This window comes from Neopsephotus bourkii, unplaced genomic scaffold, assembly GCF_033783945.1.
Source record: "Neopsephotus bourkii isolate Nb327-2 ecotype Australia unplaced genomic scaffold, CSIRO-AGI_Nbou_v1 NB_1189, whole genome shotgun sequence".
Taxonomy (NCBI): domain Eukaryota; kingdom Metazoa; phylum Chordata; class Aves; order Psittaciformes; family Psittacidae; genus Neopsephotus; species Neopsephotus bourkii.
The window spans coordinates 3,958,636-3,985,122 of record NW_026901674.1 but is presented as its reverse complement, the minus strand read 5'-3'; the positions used below and the strand labels follow the sequence as shown (position 1 = coordinate 3,985,122).

The window sequence follows — 26,487 nt, the reverse complement described above, 5'->3', positions numbered from 1 at the left end:
TGTTATGCAGTTTTAATTGTTAAAGATAGATTTTGACCTCTGTGATGGAATTGAGTATTCAATAAACGTACACACCTGAACAGCTTATCTCCATTTGTAAATGGATATTAAATTATGAGACCTCTTAAACACCAGCCTGCAATAAACAAGTTAAGCACACATGGGTGAATAAATGGCTAGCATATAAAAATATCTGAATGCAACAAGGGGAAACAGTCTCTTCCTAGTTTTTCTCCAGGACTTTACAACAGGAGCAAGGGGAAAAATACAAAATCAGCACCAGGAACACAGCTCTCTGCTTAGAAGTAAAGCTGTGGCAACTGGATTTCATTCTGTATTAATGAGAGAAAAGAGCAATTAGAAGACATTCAGGTCAAGACAACCAAATTCCCCTTTTAATGCAAGAAACCTGCATGGCTGCACAATGCTGAAAGACTATAGCAAGTTACCCGGTTTCAGACACTTTGTCTGAAACAGGATATCCTTCTAACAGATACTGTTTCCCAAACTCTGGGAAGCTGCCAATGAGAATAATTTTGACAAGTTTGAGATTTATTTTATCTAAATCAGTTTAAATACTTCCTTTTCTTTTAAAAAAAGTTTCTTTCCCAACAAATATTTCCTTTCTTTTTCTTACTCCTAAGTGTTGCCAATGTAAGGACGGTTTCCAGGAGAAGACAAAACTCAAGCTTAAGTTATTCACTACATTAAAAAAAGGCAACAAAAGTCTTGGCACTTTGGCAAAAATTATGCAAACCATAAAGCTCTTGAGATGCGTAGAAGACACTGAATTACAAAATCAGCATGACAAACATAGCCAATGGTTTCTGAACCTCTGTGAGTATGCCTGACAGTGCTGTGAACTTAAGTTTGTCTTCCTCCAGTCAACACTCTAAATTGCTTTATCAAGTGACACACATTTCCAAGAGACATTTCTTTCCGTTTTGTCTGAATCTGTGCAATTTAAAAGCAAGAAACAATCATCTTTGTAACCTGCCCAAAGTACCAAGCCAACATAGAAATGAGCCACTAAACTATCTCTAATAAATAATGACCTAACTACTTGGGACAGCTTTTTTTCCAAACAAAATAAAAACCATTCCCCCCACTCCTAGGAAGGAAATATTAGGGCAGAAACCAACTGCAAAATACTACATTTAAAAGCACAGCTCCCCTTCCTTCTCCCCACAATCGGTACTGTTATGCAGGCAGCAAAAGCAGGCATGAATCATAAATGCTACTACAAGTTACAAATCATTACAGCTGCATTTTATTCTTTTCACTTTCAGTCAATATCTTGTGTATGGATATACTTTATTTGAAAAGAATTTTCTAAAACTTACCATATATATGAAAAGAGGCACAATGCTCTGCAATGCTCCCATATACTGTCCAAGAGCTACGTTAAATCTTTCAATATAGAGATCTGGAGGGCTGGCCTGCAAGAAACCGTAAAAGTCAGGTTGTAATTTGAACAAGAGAAAGATCTGGAACAGCATGGGCTATGCTTTCATAGCAAACTCAAAACACTACGAAGTATTTGATACACTAAGTCCACACAAAGCAAGCCACACATCATTCCAGAGTTTCTGCTAGAACTCCCTCCAGCAAAACAGGTTTCTTCAGTAACTGATTTTTGCCTAGGACTATATGTCAGTGCCCAGCAAAAGGTCCATGCTATAGGAAATACAGTATTCCTGTAACAAACTAGCAGTTAGCATATTCAAATAAAAGCACTTATTAAAGACCAGACCTTTGTTTTGAAAGATCTATCACTCCTAGAACCCATAACCAATATTCAACAAGTGCTACAGTGTGTGTTCCAACCCCCCTGGAGTCTTCTACCCCAAGAGCAGGGTGGCATAAAGCTGCTGCTTTGCACCTGTAGTGGCAAGTGGCACATCCTCCAGCTCCAGGGAACACTGTTCCTCATAGAAAACATATGGGTTTTGGCTGGGTCACTTAAGGCAAGGCAAGTATTCAGGGAGCTGACCTGGAGGGACTATGAAGCAATGTCTTCAGATAGAGCTCTGCAACTGGCATCCTGCACTCCAGATGAGGCTCACTAACATCTACTGCAGCCCTGCAAAACACAGCATTATCCTGTGGCCCCAAGCAAAACTCTGCTACACAAAACCTGAACGTGCTAACTTTATGATAGCGTTTGTAGAGACCACAGTGACAGCACTGCTATTTTCTGTGTACAATACCATCTTTCCCAAAGGAAGAGCTAAGGAAGCTAAAAGGATCTGTTCTGCAGCAAACTGAGTTGAAGTGAGAAGGGAACCAGACAAATGGGAAACACGAGCTACTGTTTCTTTTATAAATACTTATTTGGAGGGATGCAGGTTGCTGTGTTAAGAGCATTCAGGAGCACATGTACATACCCAGGGATGGGAGCAGAGATGGGGTAACATGGTCCTCACATCGTGCTCTGCCTCTGGCCCAACTCCTGCTTTCACTGTTACAGTCTTTTCAGAGGAGCATAGGCAGCTGCCTACATTTCTACTGTTCATACACATACACACACCTACACACTCCCAAGTACAAAGCATTGCTTGCTAATGACAAATAAAACTTCTCTTCCCTCACACCACTTTCCTCTCTGACAGTGCCAAGCCAGAGGAGGATGGAGAAAGCAGCAGTGACTGAGATCTCACTATGCAACAAAACAAGCTCAAGATTTTCTCAAGCCAAAGCATCTGTGGTGTGAGAAACACCCAAGGCTAGCTGCACCTCCAACACCTTATAGGAATTTAAAGCTCTTATCTCTATGAAGCTGATTTTTCATCCTTCACATCGACATTCACCAGGGCTCCAAAAGAACAGGTAAAATTAATGCTGACCTTCTGCTAACTGTTCTAAATTGATCAAAGGTTTCTTCACTTTAAACTAGCTTCTTTTGCCTCCCTCCTTAATATGCTTAATGAACACGTGGGTAATTTTTCACAGCAAACGCTGATACAGTGCAAACATTTCAGAAAGGAAAGCAAAACTGGCAAAGGAATAAAGAGTGTTATTCCATATGCAGTTGCTAAAGGTTATATATGGCTATTCCTCATTTTGATCAGACGTTTTTAATCTTACTGCAGAAGCAGTTCTCAGGGGTGGGCAAACAAATTTTGGTTCAAAATGCCAACAACGTATAAAAGTGGCTATGAACTCCAAGGACTCCCTTTAATATACAGTTACATATATAATTTGTTGCAAATAACATGCAGTGAAATATGCATTTCTAAGCAGTATGTATTCCTGCTTCACTCCTTTTTAACCTCAACTTTAAATATGGTTAAACCCTCTGGTTTGTAAAGACTTGGTATACAGCTTCTAAGATCAAAGAAAAAGGTAAATTCTGCTTCAAGGAACAAAGCAAAGAGACAAAAGGAGACCATAGCCTGACATAGGGCATCACTCTTCTCACTGACATTTTGCACTTTTTGTTAACAAAATAGAGAGACAGAAGTTGTCTGGATGCTGCATGACTTAATCCCATGAACTGATTCTAGGCAATGATACAGAGTCAGGCTGCCATTCTTTTTACAGAGGACATTAAGGATTGATACCTTTTTCTTCCACTGAAGATGAAACATCTGCTAGCTCACCTCACAAAGCCTATGTCACACTGAGAGACACTTTAACAGGCATAACAACTGCACACCTTGCCATTTCCTCAAAACAACCTTTAACAGAGGATATCTAGAAGCCCTTCACCACCACCACATTGCAACCAATGCTCTAGATAAAGACAAAAAAATTCTAAGTCCTCGCAGCTTCAGGGTAAGCACTGGTGTCAGGCAAGTATCAGGCCCTGGTCATAACCTCTGGAATGCAAACTCATGGTATTAACTGCTTTATCAGCATGAGATGAAACCTTTCAGTTGAAGTCTCCTGGTAACGTTTCATGTCAAGCCTCTACAGCCAAGACATTAACAGCAAAGCATGCACTCTAACTCTGCTTAATTCAAAAAGAAGCTTGACAATCAAACTCTCTTTAGCTATCACTTGGCTTGTAAACTAACAAAAACCCCAAGCCAATGAGAAATCAATACTAGTGTTTCCACAGCTCTCCTATGAATGATCATGGTCTCTTTTCTGTTCATTACGGTGTTACTGTATGGCTGCTCAAACTGCCAGACCAAAATCAATTACTTGTTTGAGCATAGGAACTTTCTCCACATCTTTACATTCACATTAATAAGACAGTAACTGCAGTGGGAGTAGCTTTACATAAGCTACTGAATTTTGAATTATGAATTATGAATTTTATAAGCCAAAATGCAGTGCCTGGCACCAAATTTATGAGTAAATAGATGTTGCTAAGATTTTTTTCTATTAATTGGCTATCATTAGAGTAGATCTTGACTTTACAAACTGTATTTATTCTGCTACAGCTATTAAAAAAAAAAAGAAACTGCTTAGGCTGACATTTTTCACTCTTGGTCTGAGTCCAGAAAACAGAACACACACATTCAGCTGTTTTAATTACAGGGGTGGGATAGGAAGAATTAAGCATGACATTTAAGTCTTGTAACCCTCCAGGAAATATTACATCTTTAAATCCACTCCTATCTTACCTAAGGGATATAATACAGAAGGTATTCAAAGAAAGAAACATACACTGCTAGTCTAAGGTTTTCCAGGAAGGAAGAGGCCTCCTGGTTCCTTCACTCCCACCCTGAATCCTATTAAACTGTCAATTCAGTTGTTTTGGGTTTTTTTAAGACACTCTATACAGGCAGAGAGCTTAAATCCACTCCTACATCTGCTCTCACCTACCACTCATAGGCTTAAGAATAGTTTTCTAGTAGCAACTATACAGTGTGTCTGTCCATGGGAGCACTGAACATTTGGTCAACTGTGATGCAGTTGCATTTACTTAACACCTTTGCCTGGTTTTGAGTCAACTGCTTCTTAGCGTAAAATACTATGGCTGCTATTAAAAGCTGATGTAAAAGACATCATTTAAAGTCATGTTAAAGACATCCTTACACACCACAGAAGACATCTCAGCACCAAGAGAAATGAGAAGTAACAAGAAAACACATTTGAGAAAGGGTAACATGCAAGACAGACATCTTCAAACAGAACAAGCAATTAGAGAGCCAGTATACTAAATTACCCTTCCCTTACTTGAAATCTAGCATCTAGGCATTTCAATGAACTTGTGGGCAACAAGCTGTATACATGAAAAAGACATGGGTTTTTCAGTTTGAATATCATTAGCTGAACATACAAATGAAACCAGAAGACATGGTGCTGGCTCAAGACAACTCAGGAATGGCTCACAAGAAAGAAACAGTGACGACAGTTCTTTGCTTGAGGAACACAAAGTTAATCTGTTCATGAATAGTTGTCTGGCACAGTCAGCAATATATTCAGCAAAGCTTACATTCCTACGCTCAATGGGCAGCTCCGTTTTCCTGGGAACATGCTCACTGCCAAGATGCCAGCACGCATGCTGCAGCATCTCTCCCACGCCTGCCAAGGGAAAAGGGAGAATGACTCCACGAATTTACCTGCTATCCATGTAAGCAGTCTGAATCTTTTAAACCGCTTTCTGTTCTTTCCCAGGAACATGTAATTTGTTCACTTTGCCTTGCAGACAATTTACGTGATGCTCACATTTACCTCACAAGACGAGGGGACTATCCAAACTTTTTACAAAGACCAGAAATAAAGCCAAAGTACAAGCCATTCAGAGACAGGCTGTGTCTTCCAATCCACATCTGCACTAAAAGCTGTTCAAAGCTCTACAGCATCACGACACATTCTGGGGTAATCGTCTTCAAGTAGAGGGGGCAGATATAGGGCATGCTTCTGTTTCCATTCTATATAAAACAAAAAACCACTGTATCTAAGGACCATCAAAACTCTTGTTTAGTATCAAGAAAACTTCAGAAGCTTTGCTACCTAGTAAATACATACTAGTTTGTGCTATTTTTACTTGTATCTTTCTGTATCAGGGTCTGCAGGACCCAGTGTAGTGTGTCAAGGAATTCAAAATGACTTCAGCAATATAAGCCTCTTCAAAAAGCAGCAGGCAAGGAGGCTCTTCTCAGATTAGCTTGCTCATGACAACGTCATTTTTAATAGCAAGTCTGGCAATAGAGTGACCTCTACCTCAAGTCAAAAACCATCTTTTTGATGTCCACACATGAACAAGCACACATTTCTGACACTTCTGGCTTTTACAGTCCAAGTTTTAATACGGATCATTCATTTGATCTGATTCAATTCAGTGTGATTCACAGAAGTAAAGGCTTGTTTCACACACGATTAAGCAATCTTCCCCCAGCAAAACAGATGGATAAATGCCTACAGCAATTGATGTTTGATGGGGCTTTTTTTTCCTTTTAAATATTATGGACTCCAAAAAAGGCCAGTCTGAGTCACCTCTTTAAAAAAAGGACTGTCGATACTAACAGATCATAAAGTTGACCCCACTGGACTTTTAAGAAACGCTAGTGATTTAACATATTTAGTAAGAAAAGAGATAGGAAATGCACGTACTCAATGTTCCTTTTCCACCTCTATTTCTGATCTTTTCTATAGGCAGAACATAGGGAGGGCAGTTTTGTTTTCTATATAATTGCTTTGAGAAACTATTGCACCTATGGAAATTATTTCAGGAAACCAACTAAATTCAAATTAAGGTGAATTTGAGTGTCATTTCTATGCTATAAGAGAGGAAACATAAATCCTGAAGAAGATTCAGTAGTCCTCATTTATCTAGCAAGTCAGGTGATGCCCATACAAACACTGTAGTATAAGAATAGGCTTCTTCACGTGGATGGAGTATATCACCTGGCCCCCATAAGTAGATTACTAAAGTCTAATCATAACTTCATTAGCAATCTGATTTATTAAGATCACACAAAAACCAGCCACAGATGATGTTGTCAAAAGTTCCACCTTACAGACTGGCTTAACTGTTCCATTACAATACAGCACTGTGTAAAGGTACTGTAATCAGTGTACCTTGGAAGGAAAGCGAAATATATCTAACAACACAATCTGGGGTAAATTTACCTTAAAATATAAATACCAAAAACTGCTATGAGATGGTACCCAGTAGCTAACTGCCCATAGCCAGAAGTTCAGTTTTACATTCCCTCAAAGCAATATTTCGAAGCACTTTTATACCACCCTGATGACATGCAAAGCTCTCGAGGTAAATGTGACAAGCGACTTAAGCTTCATGCTTTCACTCCTGTAATCAGGAGAAATACTGGAAGTTACACAACTGTTTCTAAAAGACGAGTAAGAAAGTTCAGAACCTCATCTGAAGTTTGGAGTAAGGCCTTTGTATTTATCACATTAGTGTTTCAGAAAGAGTTGGGGCAGGAAATAAGACTCCTCATCACTGGATGGCAAAACTCCATATAATCACAGGGAACAAATGAAAGGAAATGTGAGACAGAAAAGGAGAAAAAGGCAAGGAAGGAACAGATTGTCTACAACAGATAATGCTGACACTCTTTAAGAAGAGATGGCAGCAGTGATGTGATACAAGGCATCAGTTCCCAGAGATTTGGCAGATGCCAAAACATGGCTTTTACAGGAACCTGACACCAAGGCATATTCTCCCAAGGAAATAATAGATGAGAAGATATTTTCATGCCCTGCAATGACTGCTCTGAGAGCTGATGAGACAGAAAGCTGAGAAGTTTAGTATGAGGCAGAAAAGATTTCTGGCACTGCACAGCGAAGACCCTAACCCTACAGGTCCTTGAGGTCACACAGCAGCTATGCAAATTATCTACCAACACAAGGGACTGCTCAGTTCAGTCATGTTCATTATAAAAAAAAAATGTATTATTCATACCAAAAAGACCCTTCAAAACCACATAAATAGCAAACAACAGATTGCTTTTTCCTCTTTCCTCTAAATAAAAGCAGGGTACAACATGACTTTGCAGCTCTCAGTTCTTTCCTAAAGGAATTACTGTGATTATTCTAACTAAAATGAAAATATTCACTGCACTTGCACAAAAAAGCTCCTTCTGTCACAGGCATTCTCACTGTCAATGCTTAAAGTACCTTCCAGTGTCTTTTGCTGAGGAGATATGTAATGAGAAAGTACTTGATTTTACATGACTTTTATCAGAGTGCATAAGTTTAACTGGAAACACAAGTGCCTAACACAAATACAGTTTTATTCATTTTAAAGAGAGATCTATGTAATTCAAAAGCATACGTGCCTGTGTATCCACCCTACCTCATACATCTCAATGACTCAGCACTTAGCCACAAAACCAGCTGTCATTATTTTAAACCACAACATAATGGGCTATGGCCATTACCAATAAAACGTTTCCAAATAAAGTATGTTGGACAAATCATCTGTATGCAACAGGCTTCACAGGCCTCAAGACAACAGGAAACATTCGTGCATTTGTGTTTTCTGCAGCCACCTTTCTTTTTAAGCACACAAACCCCAAAATTCTGATCAACTCAAAAACCAGTGACATTTCATTCTCAGTTACTGGAATCTCCACATGACAAAACTCAGTCTAATACAGAGAAGCTCATCCAGACATTAAGTGCAAGAAAGGAAAGCGATCCTGGGTCAGCTCCTACAGAACTGAAACACCCTGAAGACAGGATCATTTGCTTACACACACAGTAAGGAGGGAGCTAGGAATATCTTGGGATATAGGAGGCCCCGTATCAAAGAGCTGATGGTCTGATGACAAGCAATCTCTATTCCTCAGCAGGCAATGCTCACTGCTTTTCAACCCATGTCTAATACGCAGGGAATACATGAGCCCATCCACATTTTCATAATGCCCCTGCCACCACCGAAAAGTACATTTTTTGAAGGTGGAAATCTACGAAGCAGACCCTGAGGAATGCAGGTGGCAACAAACACCATATATAGGGAGCTTCTGCAATGAATGCCTCACAGAAAGATTAACTTCAGAAAGGCTGGAACCCTGCAAGAGCAAGTCGGACCAGTCCTCTGAGATGCTCTCACTTTTACTATTTGGTATCTGACAGGTTTATTGCTTTTGCTGCTGACGAGTGGTTCTTGGAGGATACAGCTTGCTCTGGCACGTTGGTTACATGCAGATATTCTTCCATCCACCCGCCATTAAACTGTGGCACCTCTATGCAAAGAAGTTGCTTGGCTTGTTCAGAATAAGACACCGCATTTGCCTGCCACTTCATTTTTCATGATTGTCTGCTTTCTCACGCAAACCAACACTCCTGCTTATAATGGGCTACATTTGCATCTCTGCATGTAAAACAAAATGAAAAATAAAAGTTATCTTGCATCAAATCACACCTTGCCAATTAAACAGAACTCTCCATTAGACTGAACATTGCTGGCAGGTGGAACGAGTCTGTGTCAGAGAAAGCAAAGCACCACATATTGTGCATTAAAAGGATTCACTTAACTGGGGGGGGTTTCTTTGTCTGCCTGTGTAAACCAAAAACTTTTAGGGGACAAGCATTCACAGAGTCATTTGTTGTTGTTGCTAAAGATCTTGTACTGCATTTTCAACCTGAAACCCAAGTGACTGTCACCAAAAGGTATTGAGATCAAAGAAGTATCAGGATACTAAAATATATTGTAGTCATTTCTTAAGAGTAAATTTCACAACTCTTGCTAAAACAGTTTCTTTATAGGACCATTTTCTAAGCCACAGGAGTTTGACTTCAAGCAGCTCAAAAAGATGGATTTACCCTCCAAAACCAAAGTCATGTTCTCGTCAGACAGAACTGATGTAACACACTCAAAGATGGTATCATGTTATATATCACAGTCTTCTTGCCACCTGCTACAAGGTGTGTCTAACCTACGTAAAGGAACTTTTGCAAGACAAAGATTGCATTCGACGGTTCTCAATTATTCTTTCAGAGGCTGACGTTCAGAAGGCAGCCTTGGTTTTAGGCATGGACTGGATGGGAACCGAGCTGAGGGTTGATTCCCTCTCATGACTGAGAGACCTAACAAAGCATGTTTTTATCAAAGTGTATTGGTAGAGTATACATGTTTATGTTCATTGTGACTGTTTGTCCAAAGAGGAAGGAAAAATGAGGGTGAAGCTGTTCTATGACCTTTATACTTGGCTGCATGAGGGCCAATGCTCCTGGTGTGGACAACAGCAAGATCATAAGAAATTGCACAGCCCCATGAGTAAACAGTTACAGATATGGCAAGAAGCCGATTGTTCTTCTAAGGGTATAAAGGCAGGACCCTCTTGTGGCCAAATCCAGAGCCTCACCTATGGGTGGATGCACCATGGAGGAACTTTCCCAGCTGAGACTCCCAGCATTGGCTGCAACAGGGCTTCCCAGCTTGAAGTGTGGGCCTGGATGATGCTTCAGTGGTATTTGGTGATGTGTTTCTTCTCAATCTCTGTTCTCTCTATGCTGTAACGATCTGATGCATTGCTAACTTTCCTTTATACTTTACTCTCAGTATGTATCTCTCCGAGTTGCTTCCTTGTACTTATTTACTGTATATATAGAGATACATACCAAATTTGCATTAGTGTGCTTGTTTAATAAACTGTGCATACAATACAGCTAGTGTGTGGTCATTTTGTGGCATACCCTGCCTGTCAGCAGAACAAGGCAGAAGCATTTAGTGCATATATGTGTTAAATCAAACACTAAAAGCAGCTGCCTCAGTCAGCTTTGGAACCTCAGAGGAAACAATCAAGGACTACCACAGAGCAAAGCCATGGGATGTATCAGAAGAACTGGCCAAACCTGTACAGCTGCAATGATTTGTAGTTCTCACAAGCTGAAGAAAAATGTACAGACTGCACCAGCTCAGCAGAAGCAAGGGAAGGCTTTGTTTTAAATACAACATCCATCTACTCTGACCATTTTTTACAGAACAGTGAGGCTGTCATTCCACAAGGAGAAAAGGAATTCTAAAAGAGAACAGCAACAAAGAACCTAGTTCATGATGACCTACATAATTCATAGTCAAAGACTGCTCCCAAAGTTGCCCATTGAACGCAAGGAGGTTAGTTTCCTTTATAAGAAAAGCAACGAGAAGAAAAGAGTGAAATGCAAAGTAAATCAGAGTAATCACAGTGCTGTATATTTTCATGGGAATGCATTTTTAGCCAGAGGTACCTGAAGCAGTTAAAAGTAGTAAGACTGCTTCTGACTAACAGATGTTAGTTATCAGTTCTCAGAATCACTGAAGGAGCTGCTGCAGTTTAGGGTTCCTTTAAACATGCATCTCGATGCACTGCAAGTCAGTTGTGGAAGTGCCAAGAGCTGTAGGGTAATAAAACAGCACTGGTGCTACAGCAGTGACAATTTCAAGAATACATTTGGAGATTCTAGCCCAAAAGGAATTCTCAACAAAGAACACACATGAAAACAAACATGGATGCACAAATAAGATGCAGAGAAGGATAGGAATATACAAACTGTATTAGGACTGCTGTAAACCACTGACATCTAGAGATAGGCAAGAAAAATGCAGAATAAACTCTAGGACAAAACTTTCATATGCAATAATTCCTAATTCATGCTTCACAATTCGTATCTAATTCGCTTCATTTTTTCTCCTTTGGATTTTCCCTTTTGTGCTGCTTGTGATGCACAAGGACCATAAACAGTTTAGACAGATTAACACAGCAATGGCAGACATCATGTCATGTGTTCGGATCATGTTTGACTGAAGCACCTTAGATGATAATGTACATTTCCCATTCCCTAACCTTTGATTCTGTATGATATATTCATGTTCGGCCACTGCTCTCCTCACGGTTCAGATCTCTAAGGCTAGTCAGTGCCATGCAATTGGATCTAACAGCTGGTATTCTGTCTGACAGCCAGTTAGTGAATGAAGCAGCCCACAATTTAGTAAGCTAGTGTAAATCAGTCTTAATGGCAATCCCCTCCATGGGCCATCTCCATGCTGCTTGGATATAATCACAGATCCCAGGAAAGACATAATTAGATTGTGCAGCTTCTTACCTGCAGCTCCTTTGAGACTCTCTCTAAGTGGTTAGTTATCTTTTTTATTAGGTCACTATACATCTGTTCCGAATGCTGCTGGCATACACACTTATACACACAACTGCAGAAACAAATATAGGAACAAACAATGAACTTACAACAGTTTGCAATGAAGGGTAACAGACTTCAAAATATTTTGTTCAAGTCCCAATTTAGAGGATAATAAAGTTAACTGAAGGAATGGTGAACAACCCTCAGCTTGGAACGAGCTCCAGCAGACTCTTAAGTCTGACCTGGAGGCCCCAGTGCGTCCACCCCATTCCCTCTCCCCGACCTCACTTTAACTTACAGTGAGATCTCTTAACAGTGCACTTCAAAACAGACAGGATAATTCTATCAACAGCAGACTCCTAATTCTGGCTTTTGTCTCTCCTATGTGAATGAAGTCTCCATTAAAATAAGCAGGTTTAATGATTATATGCATATCTTAGGGTGAAACCCTTATTAAAAGAAGGGCAACACTGACAAACAGTCAATGAATGCACCAAAACCGTGCTAGTGGTTTAAAAACAAAAAGTTCTAAAATTACAGACCCAAGCATGTTACTCTATCCTTTGATACTTAAATTCTAAGAAAACCCCACATTTTCATAATAAACAAAGATGTACACAGAGCAACAAAACTTGAATTCTACATTCCAGCTTGGCTGGGTTAACTCCACTCTTCAGTGTCACCTTTGTTTTTTAAGGACATTTTATTGCTTTCATACTTCAATATGACATCTACAAAATAAGGCTATGTATTGAAAGCATATTTACAGCAGCTGTAAAACAAATGCATATATTGCTTTTGGCAAGAAGTTACATTAAGGTAGTCATCATCATCATCATCAGGGCTAACACCATCATCATCTATCTATACTAAGCAGCTTTTACTTCTCTTGAGTGATTTCATTCTTTGAAGTCAGCATTCTGGAAGCTAGCTGCCAAAATTCAAGAGGCACAAGGAAGACTTGACCTGGTGTCTTAGGCAAAGCGAATCACCTCCCCATGCCTCTGTCCTGTTCCCCTCTCCCTTCATCCCTTTGTATGGAGTAGAGTGACAGTGAGCAATTTAAACCAGAGACTGCTCCTCAAGACATGCACAAAGTATTGACGGCAAGGTCCAGATCCCAGACTTGAATTCTGCAGGTTCTGAACAGCACTAAAAGCATAAAGCTGTGGTACAGCCACACTGTGTCTCTGTAGGGGAATAATAACATTCCAATTCTCTACCAAGAATGACAATGACAAACAAAGTGTAAGGATGGGATTAAAACAACTATAGGCTGTTGGAGTTTTCCCATGCAAGTGAGAGATTAGGCACCAAGTCCAAGCCTTCAGGGGCCAAGAAAGCACTCTCATTCATAAGTGCCACTCTCAAAAGTCTTCCAAAGGAAGGTTTTAACAAGTGAATTATCAGTAACTCTTAGAAATGTGTATTTATTCCCTCTGACAACTTCAAAAGGCCCCCAAAACACAGCAAAGTCTGCTTATTTGGCAAACCATGCTATTTCTTAAAGAACAAAAGACACCTCCCACCTCTCCTACTAGTATACATTAAAAATAATTGAATAGCTATAGTTTGATGTTACTTAAATAACGAAGTTGTCCTGCTTCTTTCAGATGAAGTCTACCAACAGCAGATCCTAGTTTGGAACAAGCAAGTACAAGACATTTGGATATGATGTAGTAACAGCAAAAATATCAATTTCATCTGGATCAAAGAGAGACACTGATAAGAAAAGCCAGACTGATTTTCTGTGATAACTTACAAACCAGACAGCTAAGTAACAACAGCAAATGGCTGTATGTTTGCTGCATAAGTGACCAGTATATATATATATAGCCACTTCCACAATTGACTGTATGTCTGCTTAGTGTTACATACACTACTGCTATATCTACTTCTGCAATGCATTCTGTAGTCAAGCATCAGTCTTCATATGAGCGTGCAGAATGTGTTTACATTTTACTTGAACACTTCTATTTAGAGGTTCCTTCCCCATTTTAAGATCCTGTTTTCAGTTCCTGATCGTGGGCTGATTCCGTGAATCATCCTTGCCCTCCTATTGCCCAAAAGAAGTCACCAGCTTGTGACATTAAAAGGTAAATATTTAAAGAGAGGGATGAAGATCTGAGATCTGCAAGTTGTCTTGAAGAACACAGATCTAACTGCATTGTACCTGGGAGGTAGTAACTGTTGCCAGAACTACAACTTAGCTGTTTACATCTTCCTCACCTCAAAGTTTCCTTCCCATCTCTCTGTCAATATATTTACCCCTTCTAATAGGAAGTGACTGCACAGGCAAGCTTTGGACTTAAAGATAAAAGCAGTCACTAATCACACTTTGCTACCTTAGGGGTAAACTGATCCATAGTAAATATCTGCATACACACCTTTGAAGTTATCACTTAGCTTTACACTGCTGTGGAGTACATACCTACAGTCATCACTGATTATAGCAAATACAGTAGTTTGGGTATCTAATAATGTATTTTGAGTCTGCATTGATTCCTTTAGCCAGTACAAGAATGATCAGAAAAAGCACTGTATTTTCAGCTCAGTATCACTGTAAAAAAAATATGAGAGATGTAACTGTTTGAATCACTTCAGAAACACCCCATTTTCCAGACTAAATAACTAGCCTAGGGAAACAGAGAGGATCAAAACACCGAGTGTGCAACAGACTCTCTATAATACTCCAAGCAAGCACTCTCATTAAATTCAATAAAAATCAGTTTTCCTTCTCTTTGCAATCTATCTTGTCTAGATTGTCAGTCAAGCAAAGGAAATGTCTAAAAATAATGAAAAAACCAAAATAATCAATCTCCTGATTGGAAGAGGCTGTGTCAGGGTAATTACAACCACAGACGTCATTTGTAATAGAAAACTGACACAGTAGCTTTATCAATAACACTAAAATGCAGAATATCTTTTGGTTTGGTAAATTACATGCAACAGACATCTGTGCATCATTACAATACTGCATCAAGTGTTACCCTGATGTAAAAGGGTTATCTAGGAGAAACGGAAAACCCACTATTCCTTCAACACATAAAACTTCTGAGGAGCAAAAAGGTGAGAAAGATGAACTCCAGTTATCTTAAACCATAACCGGGTACAGATCTACTCCAGGTATTAAAACCATTAATTCTGTACACCTACTCTATCAGAGATGACTGTCAAGATGGCTTATTTCTAACTGATGACTGTTTGCACATTGGGGATTTTAAGACAGGGAAAGGATTTCGATTACTTACACTAAAGCTGCAAAATGTCTCTCAAATCAAATGACCATCTCAATTATTTATACACATAAATGCCTGAGTCCTGATAACAGCAGTTCCAAAAGTTTGGAGAGGAAAGAGGAAGTTTTAAACTGGAATTAAGATGGAAGACTGAATACCTGCCATTCTTACATCTAGTTCCCTAATCCAAAGTTTCAACCTGGAGAGCCAAAGTGGCTAAGAGCAAGGGGGCAGGAAATGACAGAGCTGAAAGCCTCTAAACCCAGCAATCAGCGACTGAGCTGCTGTTATTTCATAGAGTGTAACACTGGATTAAAGAAAATCAAAGACAGCTATCAGTCCTGCTGCTGGCAAGGGCCAGTAATTTTAAGGGCATCTTGGCCAGTAAATGCAGCAGTAGCTACCCAGTTCACACTCTATTTACCAACACGCCAGATACCAGTCACCTACAGAACAAAAACCTCTATTTTAGTCCATCTCAAATAAACACCAAGTCTCTAAAGCATCTAGCAGCTTCGTTTGGAGCAGTAGTGTGGTTTTGAAGCAAATCTCCTACCATCCCCATTACTTGCACATTAGCTTAGTCTGCAGGCCAGCTCTAGTGTGTGACTAGATCCTTTTTAAAGCAAACTGCAGCTCCAGGCCAGGTACAACTCAAACAGGCTCCAAACAAGAATTGAGATATAAAGGACTGAATCTTGTGTCAGTCCTTCAGACAGCCTCCCACTGCACATGCAGCCAGATGGCTGGGCAAGGAAAAAATGAGACTAAAGCTACCTGGTGCAACACATACAGATGACAGTTAAGGTGGATGGGCCTTGATACCAGTAGCTTCTATTTACCTCTGGTACACCAAATCAGTTATCATTAAACATGGCAAAGAAGCCTGTTGAAACATGAAGCCAAACCCCTACTATGCCAGTCTCTTCTTCCCCTTTGAGGAACGGGATGTTGAGACTTTAATATATTACACTAAGCAACTGTGGTGGAGACTGATATTAATGTTTTTAGCACTTATGCACTGTAATTGTTTAGCATTTATTCCTATTAACATTGGATGTTGAGGTATGCATCTTTTATTCACTCATTCCAACCATTTATATGATGTGCTTCACAAAACCTTTCAACTTCCCTCCTCATAAATACAAATATGACATATGTGCAGGCTGCAAAATAAACCAAACACTTAATCTTAAATTAAAGAGCAACAAAGCACTTAGATTTCCTTACCTGTATATTTGTTCATAGGAGATAGGGATGTAGTCACCAGGACTCTGAGTTAGAAGCTGATCTATGGCACTGTCCAACTTTGGCCAATATGTGCTCTTATAGTCTTCAATTGTTATAACATTCATTACTACAAGAAAAAGACAAAATTACATTTAGTAACTCCAGCTAAAAGCAGCAAGTAAATGCTCTGCAATTTCAGATCATACCAATAAGTTGGCCAGATAAACTGGGAACCACTGACTTCCACTAAGATAACCTCATCTAAAACTAAAGCCCCAACTTGAAGCTGTATGTTTTTATTTAGAGAGAATGAAGTAAAATTAGACAATCTGCCAATTCAGTGCTTGGCTATTTCTTAAGGGCTCAAACAGCAGGGAAAAAGAAACTCCTTGGGAGCTCAAGCATGACAAATATAGTAGTACAGAAAACCAGCTCAGTAGTTAGTTCAAACTAATAAACTCTGCAACTTTGTAGGAGTCCAGAATCAACAATTAGCACTGGATCCTCACATGCAAGAGAACAAACTTGGGCCAAGTCTGGCAGTTTTTGGAATACTCCTTCCCAGCAGATGTATGCATTTTACAAGTCTCAGGTGGGACCAGCAGCTTCCTTCGCCTAAAAGCTGATGCAATTTCCTCTGCCTTCAATTGCAGTTAGGCTCCTGGGCAAATTTTTTGGATCTGTATTGCAGTTCTCCCTCTGGCAGGCACAATTACACCCCTTTTTCGGATCAGAATCAACACAGTGAAGAATAGGAGGCATTCAAATTAGCATCCCCATCCCTCCCCGATTCTCCTCCTCAGCTTCTCAACTGCACCCTCTTGCCAAGCCACCCCATGTGCCTTCACAGTCAGGGAAGAGTTTCAACCTGTTTCTTTTGGGGGAGGATTTCTGAACTAACCACACACAGCTCAGTTCCAAAGGCAGCCATGGTAGAAGGGTTAACACCTTCCCTGCAGAGACTACCTGCAGGACTATCTTGCTGGCTTGAGACAGCACCATAGCTTCACACCACCCACCCAAAGCAGAGCCCTCCATAACTAAGAGCACAGGGTAACCTTCATATCAGAGCTATCAGAGCTATCCAAGCCAGGGAACCTGAAGTCATTTCTTCACTGGAACTCCACACATGGGTTTGGGCTACATGGAACAGAGAATAAAGACAGTTCCTATCCCAAACAATCCAGTTTAGACACCACACTGAAAAATATTTTAACAGATTTGCATTTAAAATACATGTGTAGATGTAGAATCACTGCACAGTTTGAGGAGCAAGATTTCTGAGCTTTTGTTTTCACAAGGGGCTGAAAGGAGCTGAGTGAGTCACTTTTAGTGGCATTATGAAGAACAATTCTACAGAAATACAGGCAAAAGTATGAGAAAAAGAAGAATATAAAAAAAAAGTGGAATAAAGATAGGTATGAGACAAGGAATTGTACGAATGCTACCTGTAAGAACAGGTATTACATATTCCTGGTGTGGCTTTTTAGGGTATTTCATCCAGAAACCTTGCTTAGTGAAGAATGTTAGGGCAGCACTCCTAGTCCCCTCTTCACCCAACTAGCCACTGGTTCACTCTTGCTTCACACCCGTTCCAGAAACAGCTCTAGTTAACCTAAGTGTCTGAGCAGTGAACTGGTTTCCACTACCAAGTCCTGCAGGATTCTGTCCCAGCACTCCAGCCTGCAATTTGAAAGTGCAGTCCCATTTCTTAACAACCTGACAAAGGTTACAGGTGTGTGTACACAACCACCAGGACGTAAGTTAACATGTGCAGCAAGTCAGCTCCACAATGTAAAAGCATCCATGCGGGCAGAACAGCACAGCACCTGCCTGACAGTGAATTCACTCCTTATTCATCTATTTCACAATGCCTTGCTTGAGTTCTTGTCCTTTACAGAGCTCAGGCTCCAAGCAGCTTCACATAAGGCTATAGCTTTACTATTCACGCCTAGACTCAGCAGCAAATCTGAAACGGTGGGTTTCCACAGAAGTGCTCTGTTTCACAGAAAACATTGAAGTCAGCATACACATTAGACCAAGTCTTGGTTTAAGATTTTAATGTATAATCACACCCACATCTGGCTTAACATATGAAATGAGCTCTATTCATTTGAAAGAAAGTAGTCAAGTAAGAATTGAGAACAGGCAAAACAATTTTTAACAGGCTGTTGAGACAGCAATGTGGTTTTTTACAGTATGGAAAACAAAAGCAGCAGCAGAAAGGAACGTCTGCCCATTTCAAGTGCTGCGCAGGTACAGAACAAAATGCTTTCACAAACAGCCCCAGGAGACTTGAATAGGAACCACTGATGAGTTCAAAGTAATATTCTAGAAAAGCTTTATTTTTATTCTGAAGGCTCTCACAAGCAGCATTTCCACACTTCAGTTATGAAACTAAGCCAACCATAATATTTATACAGTTAAGCATCCAAGGCTATATACTGAACAATCACTATCTGGCTCTGGGCAATCCCAAGGACAAACACAGGCTGCGGAAGAACGTACTGAGAGCAGCCCTGAGGAGAAGGAACTGTGGGTGTTGGCTGACGAGAAGCTCACCATGATCTGTCAGTGCATGCTTGCAGCCCAGAACTCCCCCGTGTGCTGGGCTGCACTCCCAGAGCGTGAGCAGCAGTCGAGGGAGGGGATCCTGCCCCTCTGCTGCACTTTGGGGAGACCCCCCCTTGCAGTCCTGACCCAGCTCTGGGGCAGCAGCACAAGAGAGATGTGGAGCTGTTGGAGTGAGGCCAGAGGAGGCCATGGAGATGCTGTGAGGGCTGGAGCAGCTCTGCTCTGGAGCCAGGCTGAGAGAGCTGGGCTGGGGCAGCCTGGAGAAGAGAAGGCTCCTGAAGGGGAGACCTGAGAGCAGCTCCAGTGCCTAAAGGGGCTGCAGAAAAGCTGGAGAGGGGCTTGGGACAAGGGCCTGTAGGGACAGGCCAAGGGGAATGGCTTGAACCTGCCCGAGGGGAGACTGAGCTGAGCTCTTAGGCAGAAGCTCTTCCCTGTGAGGGTGCTGAGGCGCTGGCACAGGGTGCCCAGAGAAGCTGTGGCTGCCCCATCCCTGGCAGTGTTCAAGGCCAGGTTGGACACAGGGGCTTGGAGCAAGCTGCTCTAGTGGAAGGGGTCTCTGCCCGTGGCAGGGGTTGGAGCAGGATGAGCTTTAAGGTCACTTCCAGCACAAACCAGTCTGGGTTTCTATGATCCACAGATGCATCAGGCAATGAAAAATTAGGAAGCAGGACCACTCAGCAGGACAGTCTCACGTACTTAGTCAGCACTTTTGTGCTTACACACACAAAGTGAAGGATGACTTAAAGCAGAGCCTCCAATTGCAAGCACTGCAAGAACCTCAAGAGTAGGAAGAAATCACACAAATCCTCACAAAGAAAAGACAGATTGCCCTTCTAGGAACTGACTTGATTTTCTACTTTTCTATCTTTTTAGGATGTCATTCTTCAATGCTTATCCCTTCATTAGGTATTCAAGACTTGGAAGGATTGGTCCAATAGCTTCTTTCCAGATCTCAAGGAAAGGGTGATATTAAAGGGTGACTTTCATGTCATTGAGATTTAACATGTTTCTGGGAAGTGACACAGACATTTTGCAACAAAGCATGCTAGAATGCATGATTTTATCCAACTACAGCAAGTTTGGGGTGGGGCTGGGAGAGAAATCAATCTGAGCCAAGGGAAAGCCACTGTTTTCCAGGAAATTATAACAGACTTCACAAGTGAAGCTTGAGAAGCAACTGCTGCTTCTCCATATACAGGGAAGTTCAAAAGAAAAACTGCTTAAATCAAATGCAGCAGTGAAAACATTTAAGTGAAAAAGAATATGCATGAGCTTCATATCATAACCTAGATATTTCAGTATCATAGCTATAATGGAAACACAGCCCGCTGTAAGCTACCAAATTCTTTGATATCAACTTCAACCAGGAGAACAGCAAAACCCACTTACATCTTATAAAAAACAACACCAGAAGGTCCAAGAATAGGTATAGAGCCCCCTTGAAATTAATGAGGAAAAAGCTTACAAACATACACAGATGCTGGAACAGCAATAGGCACAGGACACAAATAAAACCAAAAATCACTTGATACTGTTGGTTTTGTTATTTAGATGAGAAAGCTGTCTGAAAACCCACTCAAACCCCCTACTTACACACAAAATACATCTTCCTTTTAAAACCAGGATTTTAACAGGTTTCCACCTAACCTTCTGCCTCCAAGACTCTGCCAGCTAAATCAGACTAAAAAAGGCCCACCAGATGCTTTAGTCTGCAACTGTGAACATGAACAAAACTAACATGCTGCAGGTAACTACATGCTGGAACACAAGCATTGTTGGAGTAAAGAATCAGGCTGAGAGGCGTATCTGAATATCAGAGGGGCTCCAACTCACCGTAAGACTGCTGGAAATCACACACCACCCCCATTTTTGAAGGTCACCTGTAGGATAACTTAAGACTAAGCCTCTGCATCCTGAAGCAAGGAAGACACAAGTACTTGCTCATTTAACTGCAAGACGTTCGTCATGCAGCAGAGGACAGACAACTTCCCTACAAAGCTCAAGACTGACAATCAGCTTCTCTATGCATGTTCTGTCATTGCCAAGACAGAGCAGGCAGAAGGGATCTCGAACACGCCTGTCTCCATTTTCACTGTATAGTTACAACAAAAGTAATCTTCCTCCTTTTTTCTATTCTTAAAAAAATAAGGAGAGCAGATTAAGGGATGCTCTGTCAGAGGCAGGATTAGAAGAGTCAGGATGCCCCATTCCTGGCAGTGTTCAAGGCCAGGTTGGACGGGGCTTGAAGCAACCTGCTCTAGTGGAAGGTGTCCTTGTCCATGGCAAGGGGCTGGAACTGGGTAAGCTTAAAGGACCCTTCCAACCCAAACCAGTCTGGGATTCTATGCTGATCCCAACTCAGCTCCTGTACATTCTCAGACCAGACTACTTCACTGGACTTGTTCTGTTCATATACATATTCTATCAAAACTATCCATAACACAAGGGTGTAAAAGTTCTAATGGACTTCACTCAGTTTTCCATTTTATGAGAATTTTAATTTCCTTTAAAACAACACTTAACCTCAGTAAGACAGATATTGTGTTGGGATATGAATGATGGAGAAGTGAAAACAAGAACTCAAACCCCACACCCTAAGCAAAGTCACACACAGCCACTTCTGCTCCAACATAAAACTGCAGATCAACTGGAAAGTCACCTTCCCATTTGGCGACGATCCAGCTTGAAAACATTCTTACCCTGAAAGAGAAGGAAAAACTAAGACTCTCAGTTTCTGGATTGGGAATTCAAGAGCTTAGTTCAGCAAGGCCAAACCATTTCAACTGTCTCAATTGTTTATGAGCCACCCCAAGGTACCTGGAGCCCTGACAACACAGGCAGAGAGCCAGAGAGCTCATGGAGTCTGGGAGCCTCCACTTCAAAGTAGTCAGCCTTGGCAACGTGGCTAGAGCCAGGAAATCCAAGCTACCAGAGAAGCAGGGACCCAGAGGCCTGAACTTTGAGCTTCTGATCAAGCAATGAAGCTGAGCTGCTGGACAGACGAGCTGGCACTTGGGAAAGAGGGGTGAAACAAGGTGAAAAGGAAAACAAGGTGTTTCCCATCCAAATTTCATCATGGCAGTTACACGGTTACACTTCCAGGAATACTGTGAACTAACCAAATCCAAGTTTCCAACAGCCATTAGAGGAAAGGGCATATTTTGCCCAGAGGGGTGACTTCTGGAAATGAAAGTCAAATTGAAATAGACAGCAAAAAAGCTTCTCTTCCCTCAACCTCAGCAAAACAACAGGGGGGAAAAAAGCCATTTTTATGAAAAGCTACATACAAAAGATGCTTTGGAACTATTTCTTAGGGAGGTAAATTCATCTCCAAGCTGCTCACACAAGGCTTTTGCAGACATAGGTACCCTCCACAGGCCAGCACACCCCCATCCTGGGGCTCTGCACACATTGCCATCTGCTGTCAGCAACCACAAACAGGTTCCAAACCCACCTTTGGGGTTTTTCAGGTGGAAAAAAAAGTCCTTAGGAAAACAGGACACGAACCAAGAGCTTCAGGAAAAGCAAGCGTGCCTCTGTAAAGGTGAACACCTGCCTACACTCGCTCTCCCAGTTCTACCGCCAGCCCTACCACGTCACCTGGCCATGACAGCAAAGAACTTGGGGTGTGTGTGCGAGAAAGGTTATTTTCTCCTTCCAAGGCGCCTCAACCCATCCGATTTCACTTCGAGAAGCCTCTGGGGCCAAGACCCACGCCAGGACCCGCCGCAGGACAGACCTGAGCAGAGCCACATGCGCGGTAGAAGGGAGCAGGGGCCAGCGGGGCCAGCGCAGGCCGGGAGCGGGCGAAGCGCACGGAGCCGCCCGGGCCGAGGCCCCACCGTGCGCCCCAGAGCACCGGGGAGATGGGCAGGGCGGTCACTCACGGAACTTGGAGGTCGAGGCGTTGATGTTGATGGCAGCGGCGATGGCTCCGGCTTCCCCCTTGCATGAGGCGCCCTCCGGCTCGCAACCCTGCAGCATGCCGTTGGCCTCAGAGAGCTCGGTCCCGGCCGGGGTCCCGGCAGCGGCCTCGCGTAGGAAGCGGTTACCGACCTGCCCTGCGGCGGAGCCCAGCAGGTGCCGCCCGTAGCCGCCGGCGCCCCAGTTGTTGTGGTTCTGGTCGTCCATCATGGGCTCTCCGCCGCCGCCACCCTCCTCCTCCATGCTCTCCTCCTCCATGGCGCTACCGGCGCGGCGGGAGCGGGGCGGGGAAGGGCGGGGATCACCGCCTGCCGCCCATGGGGCCGCGCTCCGCCCGGTGGGGCTCACCGCGGCACGGCTCCGGGCACGGCCCGCGGCCCACACAGCAACCTCCGGCGGCGCTGTGCGACACTTTGCGGCAAACGGAACACGGCAGGAGGAGAGCGAGGTCTCGCCGCGGGCGATGCTGGGGAGTGTAGTCCGGAGGTGGTGAGCCCCGATTGGCTGGAGCGCGGGAGGAGGCGGTGCCGCGCGCGGTGCATTGTGGAAAGGCTCGGAGGAGCCGTGGGGCTGAGGTAGTGGGAGCTCCCTGGAGTACGAACGGGGATGGGACTAGGAATGGGACTGGGATGGGGCTCCTCTTTCTAGGTTCTACCAAACCCCATGATTATACTTAACTGCAAACGGGGTGCTCCGGCAGCTTCCGCCTTTGCGTTCCCTTTGGCGGTACGGGGACCGCCCCTGTATTTGCTGCAGGCCCTGGGCTGCATCCCCCTCTAGCGGGGAGCGCTGCACGGGCTGCGGGCGGTGAAAGAGCCGGTGCCACGGCAAAAACCGCGTTAGAAAAACACCTAAACACGGGCCTGGATGTTCCACCAGCCTTCCTGGTCTTGCTCTGTCATCTCTTACTGTGCGGGTGCTGAGGCACAGGGTGCCCAGAGAAGCTGTGGCTGCCCCATCCCTGGCAGTGTTCAAGGCCAGGTTGGACACAGCTGCTTAGACCAACCTGCTCTAGTGAAAGGTGATCCTGCCCGTGGCAGGGATTGGAACTGAATGAGCTTTAAGTAATTTCCAACCCAAACCAATCTAAGAGTCTGTGATCTGTAAAGTGCCTGCACAATGCTGCTGTTTGCTCCCTTTTGTTAGCAGAGAAAAAGCCTGCACAAACAATACAGAAAGTCATTTAACTTGTCAGTGAACAATGTAACAGTTGCAAGCAATAGTACTGTCTAGTTGCCTTCAAGTACTTCGTGTTTACTTTCATTTGCAATTGGCTATTGTGATGGAAGAACAGAAATGAGGATTTTACTGAAATTGCCACTGTTTGGGGTTTTGCTCTTCTTGCCAAACACCCCGAAAATGCAGATAAAAACAGAGGTGCCGAGCCTGCTTTCCAAAGCATCTCATGGAAAGCAAGAAACATGCCATTTGTTTTCCAGATATAAGCATCAGTTTCTATTTTAGCATGAGGCAAAGTTGTCCTATGTTATAAAAGCAGAAGGCAACACTGGTCTCACTGCACTGTGGAACAGCTCGACCATGAGGTGCTTTGATAAAAGCGAGCTGTGGAGAGAATTTGTCCCTATTGTGGTTTTCTCTTAGATATTTGTACTAACATTGGTTTTCCCAGCTGCAAAAAGATCACACTGTGAACACCCATGGTCTGTTCAAACTGATAGCCAGCCCTCTTCATTTTCTCTGTTGGTGAACACCAGGAGAGACCAAAAGCTGGCACATCATGCATAGACCTGAGATCGTGGACTCAGCCCATTCACACACCTGCTTTGGCTGCTGATTTATTTCTGTCTACACCTTAAGCATGGCTGGGAATGGGACAGAAAGGACCTTTTTGCTCACTTGTGCTGCATCTCTGCATTGACTGAATATACAATATAATACAATGCAAATATCCGTAGAGACATAATGGATATTAAACATGGAAAGCTAAAGCAGCAAACCACTTTTAGCTTAGGGAAGTGTTGCAATTTTCTGGTAATCACAAAGAAAGCTAAATGCGTATCTTCATAAGTGTACCTTCACTACTTCAAGAAAGGCATGTTTGTGTTCTCAACCTGCAGAGCAACTCCCTCATACCCTCCTACTCAGCCACTTCCACTGATCCCAGGAATGGGTCTTGTGTTCTTTGCCAGTATTTAAAAACACTATGACCTGAGGAGAAATCAGGAACTTACCCTTATCAGCAGAGCTTTCTCTTGGTCTTATTGATTTAGAAAATGCTTATGTTAACGTCTGAGAGCAGTGGAGAAGGAAGACAAACCCAGTATTTTTCAGTGCTAGGATTTCCCAGTCTCTGTTTCATACTCTTGCTTCACACACCTATTCTTGTTGCCATCTCTGTAGCTTACAGACCAGCTGGAGTTTTGTTTGGGGTTGGTTTTTTTTACCCTGATCTTTAAAGGGTTTCTTTCCAATCACTTATACAATGGTCCTTGCACTGTGGCTGCACTTACTGCACTTCCTTGTGGCAGGAATCCAGAAAAGCTTAGGAAATACTTCACTGTGGAGTTCTCTACAGAGCCTCCTCTGTTGCCTTGTGCAACAAGCTAGCTCATCTTACAAATCAAACAAGAAGCTCTTTCTTGACTCCCATAAGGCAAATGACAAGCAGCAACAGTCATCTATGGCTCATGCTATTTGAACACATGACTGCATGCTGATAAAGGCGCTATCAAATGCCTCATCATTAAAGCAGCACTTGTTTTTGCATGCACTTCAGAGTCTTCCCCGCACCGTTTCCTTTTTTCCTCGTCAGCATGTGAAAATTTGATTCAGGCTTCAAACACCATCTTGACAAAATCCCATTTTGCAATACCACAGCTGTAATTAGTTTCAATATTAGTTGAGAATACCACATACAAATGCAATTCTGACAAGACCTGAGTATCCACACGTCTCCATAAAATCCCTGGAGACGAGAGACTTCTTTACTGTGACCAGCTCATCAGTAAGCTCTCATACGTTCACCAAGATAGAATGCATATGTCACATTTTCATTGCAGACTCCTGCATCCATATCTGATAACCAAACAAGTATTAGGAGCGTTCATTGCTCATTACATCTTCATAATATTTACCCTTTCTTTTGGCTCAGCACTTTTGATAACCAGGTCACAGCCACAAGCTTTGCTCCAAATTAAAAGGGAAGATCAAGGCTTTCTAATAGTACCCACGGAAACTGTGAACCAACAAAGAAGTATTTTCTACACAGAAATGGGGCAACAAAGGAACTTTTCCTTCCAGGCTCTCCAAAGCAGGCTGTGTCACTTGCTTCTGCTGGATGTTTTCCTCTTGTCTTAAGCTTCATTTTATATCAACATTTGTATCAATCAGAAAAGGGGTATTTTCTTTTTCCTCAGCTGTTTGTGTTTCTAAAGCAGAATGATTGGGTACTCCACCACCGCTGTTGCTGTGCTCTGTGCCACAGCTGGGTGTTATGTACGGAGCAGTTAAATGATAGATGAGACCTGTTGGGAAAAGACGTGCATAATATGTTATGGTTTATTTCCTGCTATTG

The 26,487-nt window shown here is 42.4% G+C and overlaps 1 protein-coding gene across 2 annotated transcripts in view; it reads right to left on the bottom strand.

Moving 5' to 3' along the window:
- Positions 1-23,380, bottom strand: part of CACUL1 (CDK2 associated cullin domain 1) — a 52,698-nt gene extending 29,318 nt beyond the window's left edge. The window contains exons 1-4 of one of the 2 annotated variants that reach the window (XM_061364222.1): positions 22,916-23,361; positions 16,455-16,581; positions 11,953-12,055; positions 1,344-1,439 (exon numbers count right to left, since the gene is read on the bottom strand). In XM_061364222.1, coding sequence (XP_061220206.1) covers positions 1,344-1,439; positions 11,953-12,055; positions 16,455-16,581; positions 22,916-23,210 — 621 coding nt within the window. In that variant the 5' untranslated portion in view covers positions 23,211-23,361. Of the gene's footprint in view, positions 1-1,343; positions 1,440-11,952; positions 12,056-16,454; positions 16,582-22,915 lie in introns of both variants that reach the window. The other variant, XM_061364223.1, reaches the window with a different exon arrangement.
- Positions 23,381-26,487: the final 3,107 nt, after the last annotated feature.